The 24,255-nt window shown below is 36.2% G+C and overlaps 1 protein-coding gene across 1 annotated transcript in view; it reads left to right on the top strand.

The window, feature by feature from the left end:
• LOC149546782 (protein DEHYDRATION-INDUCED 19-like) overlaps nt 1-23,921 on the top strand; it is a 39,416-nt gene extending 15,495 nt beyond the window's left edge. The window contains exon 5 of the mRNA XM_089791365.1: nt 23,471-23,921. Within this exon, the coding sequence (XP_089647491.1) occupies nt 23,471-23,582 (112 nt within the window). The 3' untranslated portion in view covers nt 23,583-23,921. The remainder of the gene's footprint in view (nt 1-23,470) is intronic.
• The last annotated feature ends 334 nt before the right edge of the window (nt 23,922-24,255 follow it).

Consider the following 24,255-nt stretch of genomic DNA (forward strand, 5'->3'; position numbering starts at 1 on the left):
CCTCAAAACTTATGAGCGAGCAAGGAGAAACTTCTTTTGGAAAGGGATGAAACAGACGATTCAACAGATGGTGGCTGAATGTGATACTTGCCAACGCCACAAGGGTGAAACGACCCTCCTTCCTGGCTTGCTCGAACCATTGCCCATCCCTACACGGATTTGGACTGATATTTCTATGGATTTCATTGAAGGGCTTCCTAAATCCGGTGGCAAGACAGTGATCTTGGTTGTGGTTGATCGTCTCTCGAAATATAGTCATTTTTGTGCCCTCAGCCACCCCTATACTGCCTCCTCTGTTGCACAAATCTTCATGGACCAGATATTTCGTCTTCATGGACTCCCTTCTTCCATTGTCTCTGATCGTGATGCAACTTTTACCAGTCATTTTTGGACTGAACTGTTTCAGAAAACTGGCACCAAACTGAAGATGAGTTCGGGCTATCACCCACAAACTGATGGTCAAACTGAAATTGTCAATAAATGCTTGGAAACTTATCTTCGTTGCTTCACTTCCGAACAGCAACATCAGTGGGCCAAGTGGCTCCCTTTAGCTGAATGGTGGTACAATACCTCTTACCACACTGCCTCTAAAATGACTCCATATGAAGCAGTCTATGGTCAGGCACCTCCAGTGCTCCTTCCCTACACTCCCAACAGCTCACCAGTCCAGGCAGTTGACATAGTTCTCCGCAGCAGGGATCAGATTCTTCGTACCTTACAGGATAATCTTCACATGGCCCGTAATCGGATGAAACAGCAAGCAGATCAACACCGTTCTGAGCGCTCATTTCAAGTTGGGGATATGGTTTTTCTTCGTCTACAGCCATACAAACAATCCTCCCTAAAGCTGAAAGGGCGTCATAAGCTGGCCCCAAAATTTTATGGGCCTTATAAGGTTCTGCAGAAGATTGGTTCAGTTGCTTATAAACTGGAACTTCCTCCTTCTTCCCGCATTCATCCAGTCTTTCATGTTTCTTGTCTAAAGAAAGTTCTGGGTACCACTGTCAGAGCACAAACTACTCTCCCTGAAATGGATACGGAAGGATCCATTATCCTAGAGCCGGTGGCAATCATTGACCAGCGCACTCGCCAGCTTCGCTCTTGCTCCATCTCTGAGGTCTTGATTCAGTGGCATGGCATGCAACCAGAGGATGCTACCTGGGAACCCCTTCTTCAGATTCAACAACAATTTCCACACCTTAAGCTTTGAGGACAAAGCTTTTTTCTAAGGGAGAGGGGATGTTAGGAACCTGTGTGTTCCTTCTGTTTATTTTGTTAGAGTAGTGTTGTTGGACGCATATGCTTTGTAAGTCGTCCCGTGAGTATATTTTATTATCCCACATGCATAGGTAGTATTACTTTTCTAGATCGTACCCAGTATATAAGAATAGGTTGAGGCCCTTGATGGGCACGGACGAATTTATTGTATTGAGCTTGCTCAAAGGAGGTTACCCCCTCGAAGTGGCCTGCGATCAGTAGATTCATTCTGAGTTCTGCTATCACTTTGTATTCTGTTATTTCGAGCATTCTCACGATATTGCTATAAGGAGGTTCTTCACAGGTGATGCAAAAGCATACAGTCTACTAGAGGAAGCAAAAGTGGTCAAAGACGGTGTGCTCGTTTTGTGGATACATGAGCCAGGAGGAGAGCCCATTATGCTCCCAAGTGTTGCTTTTTCAATGTCAATTAAAGCACCTCGAGATTCAGCTATGACTTCCCTCATAGTTAAATTTTCCCTCTCCCTTTGCAACTTTTTCTCTCCCTCAACTACATGTATGACATTAAGATATTTTTTTAATCTCTTATGTGATTTTATCACATTTCCTAGTATCATGCTTGATAATGCCTGCAAGGTGGTATTTCAGGCGGTTTATTCTTCCATGAATTAGTATTTCACATTTTATGCAAACTACTGTCCCATGCTCTGGTCCTTCATAGGCATTCGTCCATATTCTATCTCTAGAATCTTTAGATCAAGTGCCTATAAATCCAGATGTGTATGGTTCTAGTGGCCAATCATTATCTGAAACTGCCGTGCATAATTAATGGTTAATTGCTGACCTACACCTAGAAAGCAAACAGTGAAAACTAATAGTTTAGTTAAACAATTAAGCAAACTTTCTTAATTACTTTCAATATTTTAAGTAATCATTCAGAGTTTTTTTCCTTAAAAAAATTACTAGGGTTTGATTTTTTTTAAATAGATGAGATTCTTCAAAAAAATATATTGAAAGATTCAATAAGACTTGTCAAAAACAGTGTTAAATCTTGTTCTAATGATTCAAAGTCATTTCGAACTACTAAGGAATGGTTTTGTATTCATTTATATACAATAGAATAAATAGAATGTCTTAAAAAAACTGTAGAAACAAAATCAGAAAACCTATTTTTCTTCAAATACAATTTGACATCCGCTTAAATCCATTTCTAATCTATTGCAATCAATTACCAAGGGCTTGGAATCCTATATTCTCCCCTCACAGCCAAGTAGACAAACTGAGAACAAAAAAATAAATTTGAAATTCCCGTTTTTAACTTTATTTGTTTATGATCAGCAGCGACTGAGACTTTCATACGGATTGCTGAGTCTAGCGAGTTAAAAGTCTGGAAACCTCCTACACCAGAAATACTCGGCTAGTTTTTAAAACTCACTGAGTACTCTGCGAGTCTGCCAAGTATGACTTAGAATATAATTTCATAGTTGCTAATATCTATATTTTTGAAACAAACTCTAAATCTTACAAATTTGTCTTTGGTGGAAACTTCACAAATGTGGTTTAGCTGTGAATGCCACCACAAATCCACCCCTTTAGAAGAGCTAGGTTTTTGTTGAACACTTTTGTCAAATTTCTGAATGTTTTCCATCTTCATAAATCATTATATCCAATACACAAACACGTCTCACTCCACCCAAACAACCTCCTTATAAAGGTCTACTAGAAGATTAAGCCGACTTTAATATTTCAAAGCTGGAGAAGTTTATTTAATAAAGTGGTTATTTAATAACTTCGCTTTTAATTAAATTAATTAAGTAAAAGTCATCCATATGAAATAAACTTAAATATTTTTGGACGACTTAATTAATTAATTTTTTAAACCATTTTATGAAAATTCGGGCATATTACTTTTGTTCTTGCTAATGCTTTAAAATGTAGTATTTATATCAATTCTCTGTTAGAAGCATTCTTCTTCCAGGTTTTATGTAATGTCCGCTTTTTGAAATAGGATTTAGTAATAAATAATAATAAAATTAAAGTAAATAAATAATAATAAAATAAAATATAATTTAATTACAAGTTAATTAAGTTTAATGAAGGGTCAAGAGATATGCAATAAAGAGTTGTGACTCCTTTAAGATATAAATGGGAGGAGAGTTCAATTTAAAGGAGACATGGAGGAGAGAACAAGAACGGGAGCACAGGAATCAGAGGATTAATGGAAGAAGAAAGAAATTGGAAGAGAATAAGGAAGTGAATTTTTTGAAGGGTAGCTGATGAAGGGTTGTGACTCTTCCAATGGGTGGTAATTATGAAAAGTTTTGTCTCTCTATAAGGGCAGAAATAGTGAAGGGTTGTGACTCTTGTTGGAGATTGTAGCTGCGATAAAGATCTTTATCTTTGGGCGTGTTAATATCATCACGGTCAACTTCAACTGAAAAGGACATTTATGATAAATTGTAATATTAAATATTAAGACTTGTGTCAACAGTCATACAACATGCATTGAGGCATGAATATAAGAGAAGTTGTATTTGACAATAAAGAGTCATGTTTTGGAAACTCAAGAGACCTTCAGTTGTAATGTGAAGAGTCTCTCTTGTGTTGTATATATCACTTCAAGCGAAAGGCATTGCACACTTGAACATTTTATTATCAATAAAGTAATATTTTGCTGTGTGGCTGGGTTTTTTCCTTCATTTTGAAAAGGTTTTCCTAAGGTAAATTTTGGTGTTTGTTGCTTTTGTTATGTTTTCTTTATTGCTATTTATCTTGATTTTTGGGCAAATACCCAACGTGGTATTAAAGCTAGGTTTTAATAACTGCAGTAAAGATAGCTCTGAAAGTTCATCTTTGATTTTGGCTTCATTTTTGTGTTTGCCGCATCTTGTAATACTTGTTGGTTTGGTTTCCTGTTGTCTGTGGGGTTGTCTTTCAATTACTTTCCGTGGGATATTTGTGTATGGAAATATGATCCCTATGAAACGTTAGCGTGACACCTGTGATCATTTGTAGTTATTCATTGTTTAAGTAAACTCTCATGTGCTAAATCATTTAGCGGTTTCCTCTGCGCGGCTTGATCTCCTTTCGCCTCGCTCTCCTTTGCAAATGGATCGTTTTGGAGACTATTGGTAGTCAGGTGCCCACCAAAGGTCCTCTCCTCGCAAAGACTCTCTGACATGCACAACTTGTCATGATGTTTTGGTCTTCCTCTTATGTAACGTCTGCTATTTTTAGTCAAATCATCCGAGCCTCTTTAAGTCGTATGGTTGCTGTGATTTATTGATATATCAAATTGGTCTTTGTCTGTAAGTGGAGAGGAACACTGTGATATTATTTTGTGCAAAGTTTTTTTCTAAGGCAATTTAATACCGCTGAGAGAAAATGAATGGGAAGAGATCATTCGTCTCTCTTAGAGTTTTGATTTCAATTACGAGTAGCTTAGGAAGAGCTTGTCCTTAATTTGCTAGAGATTTAGACTTAGTAGCTTGGAGTTTGTGATGCATGCCAGGTTGGGAAGCAACATCGCACACCTTTCACTAGTGGCGATTCATGGCGAGCTTCTCAGGTTTTTTAGCTTGTTCATGCCGATATTTGGGTCCTATGGCGAGTTCTTCTGTTCTTGGGTCCAAGTATTTTCTGTTGTTCGTTGATGATTTCAGTAGAAAAATGTGGGTGTATTTTCTTAAAAAGAAATTAGATGCATTTCCTATCTTTCAAAAGTTTAAACCTTTAGTTGAAAAAGAGTTTGGGAAATCTATTTTTACTCTTAGGTTAGACAATGGGGGGAATTTTGTTCTAATGAATTTTCTAGCTTCTTAGATACTCATGGCATCAAACGCCAGTTAATCACACCCCACACACCACAAAAAAAAATGTAGTTGAATGTCAGAACAAAATAATCACCGATCTGGCTCACTTCATGCTCAAGCACAGACATGTTCCGAAGAAATTCTGGGCAGAAGGAGTTAACACTATATCTTTCTATTCGGTCACCTACAATGGCGGTCAAAGGTAAGACTTCAGAAGAGGCTTGGTTAGGTCGTAAGCTCAGAATCATTCACTTGAACGTTTTTGACTCCCTTGCTTTTGTTTGGATCCTTGATGCGTCATGCACCAAGTTGGATGCCAAGTGTCTCATGCTTGTTGGATACAACAGTCTTCACAAAGCCTACCTCTTGATCAACATTGAGACATCTCATCTCTTGTACAATTGTGATGCAGTCTTTAATGAGCAGTGGGGACCATTCATGCTTGTTTCTCCTATTCCTGATCCAGTAGACCAGCCTAAGAAGATTCATGATTTGGTAGTTAGACTATCATTAGGTCTACTTGATTGGAGGGCTCTTGTAGCCCCAGTTATATGAGTGATCCTTGTACAAACACCTCTAGCTTCTCCTGCAGGATCATCCAAATTTGTATATGCTTCACTTGAGTTTGATCCAGATTCTTTAGATGAGGAACTTGATCATAGAGCATCTCCTGATGCTAATGTTGGTCATTCTGCTCTTCGACCTAAGTGGTGGGTTAAGACATTTGCTGATCTTCATGATGATGAGCTCATTGATGGGAGAACTGCTTGGAAAAAGAGCAAACCTACAAAGGCTATTAACTTTGCTCTCATGGCCAACATTCATGGTGTGTTTGAACCTCAAACATATTCTAAGGCTAAAGGAATTCCAGAGTGGGAATAGGCCATGACATCTAAACACCAGAGTTTGTTGAAGAATAACACTTGGGTCCTTTATGATCTTCCACCAGGGAAGAAACTCATTGGTTGCAAATGAGTTTACAAAATCAAATACAAATCTGATGGTGCTTTGGATGAGTTCAAAGCTCGTTTAGTTGGAGAGGGCTTTTCTCAGCCTTAGGGTATTGATTATGAGGATACCTTTGCCCCTACTGCAAAGATGAACACAATCAGTTAGTCCTAGCCATGACAACATAGTTTGGTTGGAAGGTCCATCTGATGGACGTCAAAATTGCTTTCTTGAATGGTGATTTCCATGATGAGGTCTAGATGATGCAACCTCTTGGTTTCAAGGTTGTCGGTAGAGAACATCAGGTTCTCAAATTTGTGAAAGCGCTCCATGGCTTAAAGCAGGTTCCTAGGGCATGGTACATGAAAATTGATAAGTACCTTAGTGCTCAAGGCTTTTAGAGGAGTTCTTTAGACTCAAATTTGTACATCAAGACTACTGATAGTGACATCATCTTTCTGGTTATTTATGTGGATGTTTTGATCATCACTGGCAGTTATGCATCTTTGATTCAGGGAATCAATCAGAATCTATGTTGGTCTTTTGATATGACTGACCTTGGGCGCATGCATTATTGCCTCAATGTTGAGGTTTGGCAACAATCTTTTGGTATATTCATCTCTTAGTTCAAATATTCCAAGGCTTTGTTAGACAAATTTTGTGTGTAGGATTGCAAGCTTGCATCTACACCCATAGAGAAAGGTCTCAAGTTATCAGCGAAGTCTGATTCTCCTCCCGTTGATGATACTACATATAGGCAACTAGTAGGCAGCCTCATCTACCTCTCGACTACTAGGCTTGATATCAGCTTCGCAGTCAGCTACATCTCACGTTTTATGACAGCTCCTAAGGTTGATCATTGGATGGCAGCAAAGTGCGTGCTTCGTTATGTGAAGGTCACTACAAAATTTGTACTTATTTACTCTCGAAGTTCTAATCCTAGACTCAGTGGGTCTACAAATTCAGATTGGGTAGGGTCTGTTGATGATAAAAAGTTAACTTCTGGATATGTGTTCAGTTTGGGATCCGGTGATGTCACATGGACCAGTAAGAGGCAATAGGCAATTTCTCTCTCCTCTACAAAGGCTGAATACAAAGGGACGATCAAGGCAGGTTGTGAATTTGTTTGGCTTCGTCGGATGCTTGGGTATATATAGATGTCACTAGCAGGACCAGTCATTTGTTTGTTGATAATGAAGGTGTTATCAAATTAGCACGTAATCCAGTCTTTTATGAACAACCCAAGCATGTGGATGTTCATTGTCACTACATATGACAGCTGGTTGAAGACAGGACAATAGACTTGCAGTATGTTTCTACCACAGATAAAATTGCAGACATTCTCACCAAGCCTCTTGGTTCTGATAAGTTTAAATTCAAAGGACAACTTGGTGTTGTGGATAGATTAACCATTAAGTATTATGATAATAGATAAGCATCTATTATTAGTTAATGGTTATCTATGTGTAATCTATTGTAAATATTAGAATGTTTCTAATATTAGTTGGTTTGTAGTTATCTTTTGGCTTTCTTTTCGCTAGAATAGAATGTTTCTATTCTTTACGGTTGTTTCCTAAGGAAACATCGTGTTATTTTTTTTTTTGTATATATTGTCCTCTCGGTCTTTGTTAATATTAAGCAAATATTTACCAATTACTTTGTAATAAGGCCTGCGACAGAACTTTCGATAGAAAAGAGGCTTGTTCGAGTAATCGAAGGTCATTCTTGTGGTGTGATACGAAAGAAAAATATATGCTAGCGCAGGATGAAGAAAAGAGTGGGGAGTGGCAGGCATCATGTATGAGTGCAGAAGGTGGTGCTGTTAGCCACTACGTCTTTTGGTGATGGTAAAGCTGCAGGCACAGTTCACAGCCAATTGGAAATGCAGCCCAAATATTCATAGGCAAATTAGTAATAACATACGACTTCAACGTTACAATCTAGAATGGCTCCAGCTGTTCTAAAGGACAATTGGTGGAAAGGATCTCAGTGGGTCACACTTGTAAGAAAGCATGCAGAGAATATGGCAGCAGATAATTCAATCCTTCTAGTCTTTCAATGACATTGTAAGAGAAGGCCCCCACTACTAGAGCTCTTGAGAAAGCAGTCGCAGCAGGAGGTGAAGAACATGAGTAAAGTAGTATACAAACTCAACACTACAGAACAAATCAGTGCCTAACACTGGGGTATTGAGGGAAGTTTCGTACAACAACAGAGCTGAGTTCTTGAATGAGTGTTGGGCTGCATTAAAGAGATAAGTTTTTCTCAATACCCTTAAATATTGATTTGTTATGGGTACTAGTGTATGCCTTTTATGAAGCTACAGAAAGAGAACTACTACCAGCTCAAAGATTAATATTCTATATATTTCTTGGATAGATCATAAATTTTTTGTTGTATGCTTTTAATAGGTTGATCTATCTCTCTTGGTTGCAGGATGCAACAAGAAGGAATAAGTTCATGAAAGATCTGACTATAGAAATGAACATGGAGACATGCAGTCATGGACTGAACTGTTTTTATATATCTTCATTATATGAGGAAGATAATGATATCCAGAGGAAGTTTTGCTTCCTGTCTTCTTATGGTGATCTTGATTGAGAGGGAGTCATTATGGAATCCCTGCCATTATTATATATGCTATTAATGTTTTTTTTTTGACTCTCCTGTTGGGAAAAGAGTTTCAGCTGTGATTTCCTTGTTAAGTTTTGAGACTCTTTTTGGAAAAGAGTTTCAGCTGTGATTTTATGAGTTATTATTCACATGAAAATTATAATAAGTTGTAAGGACCACATGATAACTCTTTCACTTATGAGAGATTCATAGTGAACATCATGTAGAGAGAGTCCATGATGTCATCATGTTGATGGGAGTTGGAAGTCATGTTGAGAGAGTCCACGACTGTATCACGTTGAGAGAGTCTGTGATAAAATGCTAGTTGTAAACCTTATTAATTTGTCATGTTGAGAGATTCCATGACAATATCATGTTGAGAGAGTTCGTGATGAAAGTTTGTGATTTTTGCAAGCCTGTCATGTTCAAAGATTCCATGACAACATCACGTTGAGTGATTCTGTGATGAAAGTTGATTGTTATTTTTGCAGGTTTTGTCATGTTGAGAGATTCCATGACAATATCATGTTGAGTGAATCCATGATGAAAGTTGATTATGATTCTTGCAGGTTTGTCATGTTGAGAATTAACATGACAACATCACGTTGAATGAGTTTGTGATGAAAGTTGAATGTGATTTTTGTAGGTTTTCATGTGAGTGATTCCTTGATTATTAACAATGAGTAAATTGTTCTCTTAGTATAATTCCAAGATAACATCACGTTGAGAGAGTCTGTAATGAAAGCTGGTTGTGTTTTTTGTTGGGATTTTTGTGTTGAGTGATTCCTTGGATTATATAATTGGCATTTTGGTTGTAATCTTGTTTGGTTGTTCAGGTAAACATCTCTCTCTTTCACTCTCTCTAAGAGGGAAAGTGTTGGAGATTATAGCTGTGAGAGAGATATTATGGGTGGGTGTTAATACTGTTATATTCACATTCAACCGAAAAGGACATTTATGATAATTTGTAATATTGAATATTAAGAAATGTGTTAAACAACATGTGTTGAGGCATGGAAATACGAAGAGTTGTATTTGAAAATAAAGAGTCATGTTTTGGAAATTCAAGAGACCTCTGGTTGTAATGTGAAGAGTCTCTTGTGTTATATATTTTGCTTCAAGTGAAAGGTTTTGTACGCTTGAACATTTTGTTATCAATAAAGTGATATTTTGTTGTGTGGCTGGGTTTTTCACTTCATTTTGAAAGGGTTTTCCTATGGTAAATTCTAGTGTTTGTTGCTTCTATTATGTTTTCTCTGTCGCTGTTTAGTTGGATTTCTGGGCAAATATCCAACAACTCTTCCTAAGGGTGGTACTTATGAAAGGCTGCGATTCCAAGGGTAGAAATGATGAAGCGTAGTGACTCTTCTAAAGGGTTGTAATTATGCAAGGTCACCACTCTCTTGAAATGGTGAAGGGTTGTGACTCTTCCAACGAGTGGTATCTATGAAAGGTTCTGACTCTCTTGAAGGGTAGACATGATGAAGGGTTGTGACTCTTCTAAAGGGCGGTAATTATGAAAGATTGTGATTCTTTTGAAGGGTAGCAATGATTAAGGGTTGTGACTCTTTCAAAGGGTCGTAATTGTGAAAGGTTATGACCATTGGAAATGACAAACATGATGAAGAGGTGTCTCTCCCCCACATTGGAAGATATGAAGGGGAGAAGGGTGATGAGGTGATCCAAGGAAGAACAATTTGAGGATCATTATATTATTCTTGAAGGCAATAATGAAATTGGTGTGATATCTTATGAAAGGTGGTGACCCTTTTGCCAATAAAGTATAAAGGAGATTTCATTCCAAGCATTGAAGGGGGAATTTTTAATCCCTGGAGGAATCTAGCAAACAATCAAACAACAAGATCAAGCAAACAATCAAACAACAAGATCAAGAAAACAATCATTTAATCCACATCAACCATGACTCCATTTTCAGGTCAAGAAAACATAGAACTCAACAGTCACGCACAACTCTAATTAATCGTCATCCACCAATCTAACAAACTAATTAACATTATATTGTTATGGTTCAATCATCTCATAACAGTTAATTATAACTCAACAGTGCCTTGAATCATCAAATCAAAGGATTTCGTTTGGTCAATCAATTAGTCAACATCAATTGATTAACAGCAAGAGAAACACACCAGAAATATAGATTGTATTAGTAGAAACAAACCAATAATTAGCAGATACAATAGTGCATACAACCAAAGGATTTATCCAAAACCTCTAATTGTTGTGGTACAAAAGGATAGATTCACATCTGCAATTATACCTAATGTTTATATCTGATTATATGCAATCAATGAATACTTCAATTTAATGTATACATGATATCAATATGGAATTTCGCAATAACTGCTCTTATTGAGGGAAGGAAGTGCAAGGAGGGAGAATGCTAAAGGATTTCTACTGGTTATGGCACCTCACAACGATGGTTAAGGACCATGTGACCACCTTATGGTGATGGTTAAGGACGACCAGTTAAGTGCCAACGAGGATAAGGTTTTGCTTGGGCCTAGGTTTGAGAGTCAAGGACATTCTATTGCAGCTCCTCTACTAGCCCTACATTAATCAATTGTTGAAGTGAGTCAGTGATAAAGAGGCAAGAGGTTGACATGAGGTAGTAGATTGATGTAAGCCTTCACTAGTTAAACCACACTTCATGATGATGATTGAGGACCATTGGTCAAGGACAACATGAGATCACAAAGGATAAGGTTCTGCCAATCAGCCTTGGATAGAGGATACTTGGGACGCCTTATCATATCTTAGAGTACAACCCTCATTATGGTTGAGCTCCCATGTAGTCGCGAGATTTGTTGTGTCTATGTATATATATTTCCTAACCCTATAACTGGATGTATTTTATGAGTTATATCTATATTATTATCTAATCTTGTTGTATGCTTCCAAAATAGGTTTATGTCATCTTATTCTAGGTGAGAATTATATCTCTAACTATATTGTACACATTGTTTCCTTTTGTATTTGTGAACTTAGGGCAAGATATAAGGTGGTCCCAAAAAGGGACATTACATTTTAATATTCTGATTGATTAATTGTTAGTTGAATTTAAAGATGAGACAATTTTTCATTAGGATCAAATGCATTAGTCCTTTTTAATTGGGGATTAGTAATTTCCAAATTCACTGTCGTGTAACCTTTTGCTTAAATGACATGACCAATCTTTTGACATAGTCACATGGTATTTGCATTTATTTGCTTCTAGTCTCATTGTTGGGATATCCTCTTTCCAAGATAGATGTGGTATTTAACCATATTTTGAACCTTAAGTCGATTCAGAAATGGATCCAAGCCTCTTCCCCGAAATCCCTCGAAATCTCGAGCGGTGCGCCACTTAGAATCACATCTTACTTCATGGGATTTAATCCTTTTGTTATTGCACCATTTACTAACTTCTTGTGTGGCTCTTTTATGATACCCAGTTATGTTTTAAAGTTCAGTTTTTCTTCATGCCAAAAGTTCAAAATTTTGTAGACTCTTACAAATTGTGGAAAATATTTTTGTTGTTAAAGTATTTGGTTGGATGCTCAAAGAAACTCTAAGTTAGACGAGCATTTGTAGTTGTCATTGTATGCTTTTTTGTGCTAAGAATGAGGATGTCTTATGTCAACATTTTATAGGTACAATAACTAATACCTGTTTTGAAGGAAATGTCTTCATAATCAACTGAAATTATTACGATAATAGATAGCTTTTATTATTATCTATTATTATTTAATGGTTATCTATTTGTAATCTATTGTAAATATTAGAATGTTTCTAATATTTAGTTAGCTGTTAGTTAGAATAGAATGTTTCTATTCTTGACGATCGTTTCTTAAGGAATTATTGTTTATTCTTTTGTATAAAATGATCTATTGATCACTCTGAATAACAAGTAGGTGTATTATTGATTACTCCTTGATGTGAACTACATTCTAGGGATGGAACTAAATCTACTCTTAGTCAGTTAGTTGCTGCAACACTGTTCACCTTTAGTTCACATCAGTGTATCATCACTGATAGTGTGTCTTAGTTTGTTGTTGCAGTTGGTCATGAGGACCACGGTCTTTTCAACACAATGATTGTGGTGATTCTTGGGACTTAGCTATGGCTACTCGGTGGTCTTTTGTTAGTACACTTTGGCATCAACAGTATGGGCACTTAAATGTGCATTATCTCTCTCAACTTGCTTGGGAAGAGCTTGTCCTTGAATTTTCAGAGATTTAGACTCAGCAATTTGGAGTTTGTGATGCATGCCAAGTTGGGAAGCAACATCGCACACCTTCCACAAGTGGCGATTCATAGCAAGCTTCTCAGGTGTTTCACCTCTTTTCATGCTGATATTTGTGGCCCTATTGCCACTTCTATTCTTGGGTCCAAGTATTTTCTGTTGTTTGTTGCTGATTCAGTAGAAAAATGTGGGTCTATTTTCTTTAAAAGAAATCAAAAGTGTTTATTGTATTTTAGAAGTTGAAAAAGAGTTTGGGAAATCTATTATTGCTTATAGTTCAGATAATGGGGGGGGGGGATTTTGTTCTAATGAATTCTCTAGCTTTTTTGATACTCATGGCATCAAGCACCAATTAACCACACCTGACACACCACAACAAAACAGTGTAGTAGAACAATCACCAAGATGGCTATATCCATGCTCACACATAGACATTTTTCGAAGAAGTTTTGAGTAGAAGCAAGTTAACGTTGTAGTCTACCTTTTGAACCGGTCACCTGCTGTGGCGGTCAAAGGCAAGATTTTGGGAGGAGGTCTAGTTAAGTTGCAAGCCTAGAATCAGTCACCTGAAGGTTTTTGGCTCTCTTGCCTATGTTTGGATACCTAATGCTTCATGCACCAAGTTGGATGCCAAGAGTCTTCACAAAGCCTCTCGCTTGATTGACATTGAGACATCTTGTCTTAGTACAATCATAATTGTAGTATTTGGTGAACAACGAGGAGCATTCATACTTGTTTCTCTTGTTCTTGATCAAACAAATGCACCTATCAAAGCTCATGATTTATGAGTTCAACTGATGGGAGGGACCCAACAACTCATGCAGCTCTAGTTATACTAGTGATTTCTGTACAGACACCTTCGACTTTTCTTGTAGGATCACCCAGATTTGTTTCACTTGAGTTTGATCCAGATTCTTCTGATGAGGAACCTGACCATAGAGAATCTTCTGATGTTATTGTTGGTCGTTCTCCTCTCTAGCCTACGTGGTGGGCTAAGACACTTGCTGATCTTTAAGATGATGTGCTTATCGATGGGAGAATTGCTTAGAAATAAGAGCAAACCTACAGAGTCGGTCAATCTTGCTCTTATGGCCAACATTCACAGTGTGTTTGAACCTCAAACATACTCGGAGGCTAAATAGATAATAGATGAGGAACTTGATCTAGATTCTTTTGATGAGGAACCTGACCATAGAGCATCTCCTGATGCTATTGTTGGACCTTCTCCTTTCTGGCCTAAGTGTTGGGCTAAGACACTTGTTGATCTTGACATGATGTGCACATCGATGGGAGAATTGCTCGAAAAAAGGGAAAACCTACAGAGTTAGTCAATTTTGCTCTTATGGCCAACATTCATAGTGTGTTTGAACCTCAAACATACTTCGAGGCTAAATAGATAATAGATAGCATGGAATCCAAGTCTTCCATGAGCGAACCAAGCAAGTAGATGTTCACTGTCACGACATACAACAATTGGTTTAAGACGAGACAATAGACTTGCATTATGTTCCTAAAGCGGATTAGACTGCAGACATTGTCACCAAGCCTCTTGGTCCTGATAAGTTTGTCAAATTTAGAGGACAACATGGTGTCATGGATAGATTAGCCATTAATGGAGGGTATTGCAAGAATAGATGACTTCTATTATCATCTATTATTATTTAATGGTTATCTATTTGTAATCTATTATAAATATTAGAATGTTTCAAATATTTAGTTAGGTTTTAGTTAGCTATTAGTTAAAATAGAATGTTTCTATTCTTGATGATTGTTTCCTAAGGAAATATTGTTTATTCTTTTGTATATAATGATTTATCGATCACTCTTAATAACAAGCAAGTATTTAACCAATTATTTCCCATAATAGAAATAAGCAAGAAATCAACCCAAAAGCATAAATCAAAGCAACATATCAAGATAGGTCAAAAGAAGATTAAATCAACATAATATCCATCAAGAATAGTATGGTGATCTGCTAAATGCAATGGTTTACTCAATGACAATAGTTTTGACATGTGCTTATGAGTTTGGCAGTGTACAAGTGCTCCAAGTGCTCAAGATTTCATAAAGTTTGAGAGTAACTGCATCATGATAAGTTTTTCAGACAATACATTAGTTAAAGAAGCATTCATGTGAATTGTGAATATCAACTAAAAAACAACCACAAAGAGAACAAAGAGAAGAATGGAGGTTTTAAAATACCTATAGAAACTTTGGAGGTGGTCTCTTTCATTTTTTTTATTAAAATCCTTGAAGTTAGTATGACACATGACATAAGGGAATTGCTCTTACCATTTAAATTGTATTAAGGTGTAAAATGCCTAGCCTTACTCTCATTCACATTTGCACATGTGATTGCCATTATGGAGTGCACATGCCATCACTAGAGGTGAGCTCAAGCTTGTATAAAGGCATTACCTAGCTAGCTCGATACCTAGATTGTGCTCACATTAGTTACTAAAATTTAATTAAGGTTCACAAACAATAGTTATCCCTTAGTCTCAAGTAATAATTATGATACATGTATTGATCTTATACTTTGTCTCACTTGGTATATATAACCAATTTCTTTTGTGTTTTTATTGAAGCACTTAGATCTTCAATGACCACATCTTTAGCCAAATCTTGCATGGTATAGAGCATCCTATACCAACTCTTACATATTTTGGGAGCATCCTATGCCTAGATTTGCAACTCTTTCTTGGTCTATATAGAGCTTCCTATACCAACTCGTACATTACTCGGCTTGTCTAAAACCTAGATTCTATTCACATTAGTTGCTTAAGTTTACTCAAGGCACACAAAGAGTAGTTATCACTTTGTCTCAAGTCATAAAATTAAGGTAAATGTCTTGATCTTATACTTTGTCTATCTTGGTCTATATAACCAATTTGTTTTGTGTTTTTATTGAAGCACTTAGATCTTGGGTGGCTACAGCTTTAGCCAAATCTTGCATGGTATAGAGCATCCTATATCAACTCTTAGTAATGCTTACATATTTTGAAAGCTTCAAATTTACAAGCTCCTCAAATCTTGGAGATAATCAAGCAAGAGCTTTTGTTGGGTGCATTGTTGGAGATGCAAAGCCAACATAGATAACGTAAAGGATGTGATAATGTAATAATAATATTATTGATAATATAATAATTGTATTGAATAATATAGTTATTGGGGTAATATGACTATAATTATTTATATCGATAATATAAATATTAAAATTATATTAATTGAGGTAATGTAATTACATATTAATTAATCAAAAATTACATTTGTGATAATTATTATAATAATATAATATAATAATATAATTTTTATATTATAATTAGTGGGGCCTAATTGGAAGTGTGGTGACCCTTGGTGAAGGGGCACCACTAATAATTATATAGGACTAATGGAAACATACTCTCCATCCATAGAATCTGCAAAACAAAGAAATAACATGGTTTTAGAGCAGATTAAGATCCTAGGCCTATTATTTTGTAAAGTCTCCATTAGAGAGAATTCTATTAAATAAGAAATACGCAGAAGCTAGTTGTTGATTCAGAAGTCATTTTGGAAAACATTACTGGATGACTTGTTTAATACAATCTTGGTGTTAAAGGCGAAGGCCATTTGGATGGCAAGAATAATAATATTTATGATGATCGATATACATTATGTTGATGTTAAATTTTGGATTTTTTCTCGTATTTGTGTAATAATTTGTATATATAGTGTCAACCCTTATAATGCATTCTTCTTTGTGAGAAGTTTTAGGTGAAAGCTCTTGTTCCACCCATTGGGAGTAGCCATGGTGGATGTCATGAGATAATATCCTTGACTCTGCCTTGTGTTTGTTCATCTTGTGGGAGTACCTATGGTGAACGTCATGATGAGATGGCGACATTCATGTCAAGTGATTTCGTGATGGGCACTTGTGTGCTTGTTCCTTCCACCCTCTAGGAGTAGCTATGGTGGATGTCATGCGAGAGACTTCATGACTAAACACTTGCATTTAATCACCCTCTAGGAGTAGCTGTGGTGAATGTCATGATGAGATGGGGACATTATGTTGGGTGATTTGGTGATGGGCACTTGTGCTCATCTGCATTTCCATTCATGGGAGTAGCCATGATGGACCCACCCTTTTAGGAGTGGCCAATGTGGAGGTTATGTGAGACTCCATGACTTAGCACTTGTGTTGATTCACCGTCTGGGAGTAGCTATGGTGAATGTCATGATGATATGACGACATCATTTTGAGTGATTTCATGATGAACACTTGTGCTCATTTGTGTTTGTATTCATGGGAGTTGTCATGATTGACCCACTCTCTATGAGTAGACATGGTGGATATTACTACATAACTCAATTATCGAGAGGGACTTCGCCCTAGCTAAGAGGGTGTGTTAATGTTATTGTAGCTATGCTTGAATTCCTTTAGGTCCACATAGATAACATGAAGGTTGTGATAATATAATAATTGTATTGATTAATATAAAGTTTGGGGTAATATAATTATAATTATTATATTGGTAATAATTATTATAATTATCTTTATTATTTTATAATACGATTATATATTAATATTAACTAGGAGTGATAATTATTATTGTAATATAATAAAATTATATAATAGTATGATATAATTATTATATTATATTTAATGGGGCCTAATTGGAAGTGTGGGGACCCTTGGTGATGGGGCACCCCTAATAAGTATATAGGATGAATGAAAACTTCCTTTCTTGCATCCAGCTATTCATACAATCTGCAAAACGAAGTAACAACACACAAATCTTTGTTCTTATTATTACATTCTATATTTTGAAGTTAAAAAAAATATTGGTCATTTTTAGGGTTCGTTGGAGTGTTAACAATATCTTCCATATAATCGTACAAAACTTGTAAAGTATGGATCTGTATGATCTGTGCCTAATTGCAGTCATTGCTGGCATTATTATGGATGCATCAGTTTTGGGGTGAGGTATGGATTTTTGTATATTTCAAATTTATAATTTCTTAAAGCTAAATCGGTGTAGGAATCCACTGCCTGGTCATTAAGATTTAAGCGCTCTCAATCTATAGTAGCACGCAAGGACTAAACTCTTGCCCATACCTAAAGGGTGGCGTGGCTCACCTGTTGCTATTTTGTGTTGATCCATTGGTGGTTGGGCAAAACTTCTCTTGATTTCAAGCTTTGCCGAATGAATGGTCAACCTTGCTACCAGAGTCATAGCCTTAACTTATTGCTTAAGCAGTACCTATTGCCACATTTGCTGCCCAAAGTAGCTATGTTTTTCATTTTTCTGTAACTTTTCTTTAGGATATTGGTTTTCCAAAAATGAAATACCACTGAAAAGGTGGTTTCAAGCACTTTACAGCATTGCAGATCATTTTGCCTTATATTTTATAGCATAGTAACACGGGGACACATCCCCCACCTTTTTGCCCCACGCACTGGGAACTTGGGGACTCCATTCCCCCATCCCTAGTGGCACCACTAGATTCCACCACCTTCGCCAAGGATGGGGGGCATCCTTGTGTTAACTATTTGCTGATTTGACTAGTTATGGTCAATGTTTGATGTTCCAATTCAATGCGATGTTCAAGTATTTACTCTTTTATATCTTTATATCTTATATTGCAAAACATCTTTTCAGAACTAGCATTTTAAGTACCATATGTATAATCTATACAACCCCCTTGGCCCCTCACCGCTATCTGCCTGCCATCCTCAAATTAAGGTCCCTTTGTCCCCCTAACCCAAAAACTTTTCCCCCATTCCCCCGTGCTCCCATCCCCCAGGGCAGCGTATAGGTGCTTGATTTTGTTGACTGAAGTCAAATCTTCAATTTTGGCTTGCGAGTTAATGGTTTTTTGCTTAGATCTCTTATTTTTGTCTCATGGGGCATTGGAGAGGTGATGATGAGTTCTATACAACCATCCTTACTTTTCCCATATTCAACCTCAGATACATTGTATCAGATATTTGCATTTTGGATGATTATTTGGACCATAGTTGAAAAACTCGGTTTCAACAATATCTTGGCTAGCTAATTTTTTTGTTTGAAAACCCGGATTCGCCAAAAACTCTGGAATAAATGCACACTTTTATCAAACATTTGAAAATATATAATTTTTATAGATTAATATTATTAAATAATTATGAAGACTATAAATAAATATATTTGTTCTCTATAACGAGTTTATAATTTATAAATATTATAAACTTATAAATGCTGTTAATAAACAATGCATATGCATATTAGCATTAAGAATAAACAATATTATAATTTATTAGGTATACAATTAATTATTTATACTAATTTATAACTCTATAATGAATTTATTAATATACAATATTATACCACTTTAGTATTAATATATAGTAGTATAAATTTGTATCATACAGTATTATAAATTTACAAAACCAGTTCAAAATTTTTTTTTTTGTATATTATAAACTTATCTATAAACTCACAATCATCAATTCATAACTTATAATTATTAAATTACAACTTATAGCTCTATAAAAATATATATAGTGATGTTGATGTGTATACAAGAGCATAATAGTGATGTGTATATGAGGAGATTTGACTACTATGCATTGACTTTCCAAGTCATTCATTGGGGATGAAATTTGGCATACTCAGACAAATTTACATTAAATTTCCAAAAATGTTTTTTATAACCTGTTGAAGAGCAAAACCATTGTGTGTGTATCCTACAATCAGCACTCCATGTGCTGACATCTTTGAGGCATATCGTCGAAATAGTTCCTGTGTCTGAATCTGGGTTTCTATGTTTTCTCAGCAGTCTGAATCTGTGTTTCTATGTTTTCTTTGCAGTCTGAATCTGTGTGCCTTAATAGTCCTCAGTAGCCATTGCAGCCCTTTCATTAGATGTCGCAGCCTGCGGGAAAATGAAAAAACTCTAAATGTTTTTTAAAAAACTTTATTGTTTTTCAGCTCGACTTAATCAGCGGTTGTTTGACCCAAAAATCGTAAAAACTGTAATTTTTCATCCTAAATGTGGTGCGATTTTTCAAAATACCATCGGCAATTTATTTGGCGAATATATCAGCTGTGAGTTTTGCTCGCAATATCTCGCAATATTAGCGATATATCACATTTTTTTAAACTATGATTTGGACATCTTGGCACTAGATTTTTTAAAATTTTGATTAAATGACTTAATCTCAGTTTTCCAGTTTATGTTGATCTCTAATTTTATCATTTGATGAGTGTCACATTTTAATGTCATAGGTTATGCAACACATTCTTTAACAAATTTATAATCATTCAGATTAAGAACAATTATAAGTCGGTAGCTCAATTTCTTCTCATCTTTATGGGTTTATCTTTGAGCCTCGAAATACCTTGGTAATAGAATTGATTAGTACAACGATTGTTGATGACACCTTTTGGAAGATCTCAAAGATGAAGTGCCTGCACACACTTTAAAGCAGCATTTGTGAGATCTACGGAGACCCTCACATCTTTTCATTTCCACATGGTCTTGCATCAGATTGCCTTATTCCACTTGGTGATACAAACAATATATCCTCTGGTGCTGATACATTAGAGGAACTATATATTCTAACAATCTGAATCTGGAGTTGCTTCTTCAAGAGTTTCCAGTGATTCCGTGCAACAGGTAAATGATAATTTTTCAAATTCAGTTTTGTGGGAGGATTGCTTGACAGTTATTTCAGCCTTGTTTATGGAGTCTTACATTGACACATTTTTTTCTCCCGTCTTTTATGACAGTCCCATTATAGCTATTATATCATCATTATCTACAGGTCTTTTTGAACATCAGGTAACACTGGATCCTGTATTTTATTTCTTTGTTGAGTTTGAGTGTACCTGATCTGATGTAGACATCAATTTCAATGAACATAGCAACATATGAGCAGACTCTAGAGACACCGTTATCATACATCTTGATATTTCATCCTATTAATTACCATCCAGAATTGGAAGCTTTCTTGCACCTATATTTGGTTTTGTTTCATCACAAGGGAAGGGATGTTGGCTGTAGGCATTGGATCATGTTTTTTTTCTTAAATATTCACCATTCTTGTTGGAGATACACATTGTGATGGGGCTATACAGTTTCATTTGCTCTCTTATTGGGGGCAATTAGTCGTATACTGGTGATGGATCTCATTCGTGGGGGATCTTAATAGTTCTCCATCCATCACTTGCATACATTTGCATTTTCTCTCTCTTGGAGAAGTGTTTTGTTCCCTTGGATTTTCTCCATCTCTCAATTTAGGAGAGATGGCTTTTGTCCAAGGGTACCTAATATGGCCTAGTATCTGGGATCCATCATCTTTGCATCATTCGCATTTGTTAATTATTCTCCCTGAGTTGCATTTAAGGGGTGTTGGCGTAAACATGGGTGTTTCCTATCTGTTTTCTTTGTAGTATATAAGACGCCTTATTAAGTAAAAAAAAAGACACATTATTAAGTAGTTATTAGTAAGGTCCTACTCACACATGTTTCATTTGTTTAGAGAGGTATGAACCTTTCTAGAATCTCAAATACGTATATGATCTTATCCCCTACTTTTCACGTGACGTAGGACTTAAACCAGTGTAACACGGGGACATGCACCCCCTTCCCAAACCTTGAAGTACCCATCCCTGAGACGTCCCCGCACTAGGTATTTGAGTACCCAAATACCCCACCTCCACCATTCCGCAACCATGCCGCTGCTGGGATGGGTACTTGAATTTCTATTTGAATTTTGATTTTCGAATGTTACTATTGGGTATGCAATATGTTAATATGTTGAATGTTCAATGATTCTAGTTCATGTTGCGATTTTGCTATGTTTAGGTATTTTAATTTGGTATGTTTAACTGAAACATCATTTCATAACTAGTATTTCAAGTTCTATATGTATCCTCCCCGCCCAGTCCTCTCCTTGCCCCCGTCCCCTCGCCATGCCCCCGCCATCCTGAAAATGATGCCCATTTTCTTCACGTCTCAGAAACTTCTTCTGGCATCCCGATGCACGCCAGTACTGGTTTAACACTGATTTGAACACTTGCTATCAATCAACCTTGGCTATATAAGCAAGGCATCATATGCATATTTTGGGAGGGAATATCTTTTGTTCCATCTTCAATCTCTGATCAATAAATCATAATTCATTTTGCATCACAATCAAGCAATTATTTCTATTCTTGTTCTCTTGTAGAAAGAAATTTTTGGTGTTGCACTTGATCTTGGGAGATTGAATCCATTGATGACTATATCATTTATATGAGTGGGTTAAAGACTAGATTCAGCTGCCTACAAGCTTCAACATGGATAAATTTGGTGATAGCATATGATATCTGAGCCTTGTGAAAGCAACCTGCTACAAAGTACAATAAACTCCCAAATGCAACTTTTCCTGTGCCAGAAATGGCAAAAGTGAACCTGCGTATGTGTAATGACTGGAGATTACCATTCTTATAATCATGTTCATTCCTTTATTTGTGTGCCAATTTAATTTACAATTTCAGAAGTTGTTGTTATTTTTCTGCTTTGCACAACCGTGGGAACTCCTCTCATTTTTTGAGTATGATAATCTGAGTACTCCTCTAATTCTTCTCTCAAGAGGCCAACATTCATTTTTAGACTCAGATACTATGTCTTTCACGATTCAGGGCCAGAAAATATTATCTTTTTGCCATATAAGCACTGTTTTCTTAGCCAAATTAAAGTTGCAATAGCTCTGAGTATCTTTCTTGTCGTAGGAAAAATTCCAGTGGCATGAACAGGTTTAAAGCATCGTAACAAACAGAAATTTGCCGATTAAGTTCAGCAATCACAATGCAGTCGTGCAATTCACAGGCACAATTATGCAATTTAAATGTCAGAAGGGCTACATTAGCTTTTTGTCAAATACAAACATTTTGTCTGAATAAATCCATGACCTGAGTAGTCCTGAAGCTTCTTGGGACTAGTTAAGGGAATAAGGAGATGGTTTATGTTTATTTGCCTGGCCATGATCGAAATCATGAAGATAACTACTTAATCTCTTTAGTCGTACAAAATGCTTGGTGCTAGTGTTTGGAAAGCAACGTGCTCAAATATAATAAATTTGTATGACATGCACAATAGACTAACTAGGCAACATATGCAGGATATATTATAAATCACGTCAGATATCAGGCTTGATTTCCTGAACTTTTCAAAATGTTTTGTGAGTTTTGATATTTTCATGTGTCTTCTAATTGAATGTACAGTTGTAAGTTTTCCCCAAATGTCTGTAACTGAATGCTACACATCAAAAAATCTGTTAATATGCTTCTCCATCCAGAGTTCTAGGAAACTCTAGACATCTGACATGAAAGTAAACAAAATCTTTCTGGGTGGTCTTCTGAAATTTTTTTCTGGTAAGACATTGCCTAATTTAAATGTCTCCTGTTTTGCTATTTTTCACATATTGTGGAGTAAATTTTTTTTTTCCATTTTATCTGCAAGCCTCTATGTATACGTTTTGGCATCTTTCATAGATTCTAAGATTCTTATGTTTGTACTTGTCAGTTTTATCTGCATTTGCACTTAGCTTTTGCTGCATGATCCTTCATGCATTTTACTCTACAGAAAAGTATTATAGCACAATTCTGATTATATTACCATTTTGCAGCAATGAGCCATCCTTGAGTTCAGAAGAGAGGGCACAAAAGATAAAGCAGGCAACTCAACGGGCAAACTTTGTCCAGCAGTTAGTTTTATCTACACTTATTGGTAATGAGTAACCCCAAGTTGTTCCAGAAAACCAAGCTAAAACCAATTACTATAATATTATTGTCTGAATTCCAGGTCCTGAGCCTGTCAGAGGCAATTATTCTCTAGAAGATAACATCACAGGCATCAAAAGAATTGTTAATATTCACTATTTCTTTTATGCCTGAATTTGGATCATTTGCTTACAAATGGCGGATTTATCCTTGGTAATACTTCCAGTTGGAACCAAAGATGGCATTATAACAAAACACCCTTCTGGTTCCTCCACTTTTCTGTAACTTATCTCTGATGATTAGCCTTTTGCACATCTTCAAAGGTTATTTAATACATATTTGGTGGTTGGTATGATAGTATTGCAGTTTTTGAAATCAAAACTTGTCATACTTAGGTCAGTTAATAAGAGGGTATGATTTGTAAATTTGAATGCTCTCTTCTCTTACTTACCATCTGTAGTTGGGAGATTTACGAAGGCTAGATATATGCATGCCATCTGTTAACTGCATCATATATACACATCTACCTAAAAAAATGGATGGCCAGTGATGATAGTGTTAAATAAGATGTGTATGCGATTGAAATTAGTTTCTCAATTAAAACATTGCAGATCAGGTATTCTCTCATGAAATCTTTCCTTTCAAATTGCGATAGTATGCTAGGCATGATAATCATAAGCCGCTTTGCAGT

Source organism: Cupressus sempervirens, chromosome 7, assembly GCF_028749045.1.
Source record: "Cupressus sempervirens isolate cs-2001-9-10 chromosome 7, ASM2874904v1, whole genome shotgun sequence".
Lineage (NCBI taxonomy): Eukaryota > Viridiplantae > Streptophyta > Pinopsida > Cupressales > Cupressaceae > Cupressus > Cupressus sempervirens.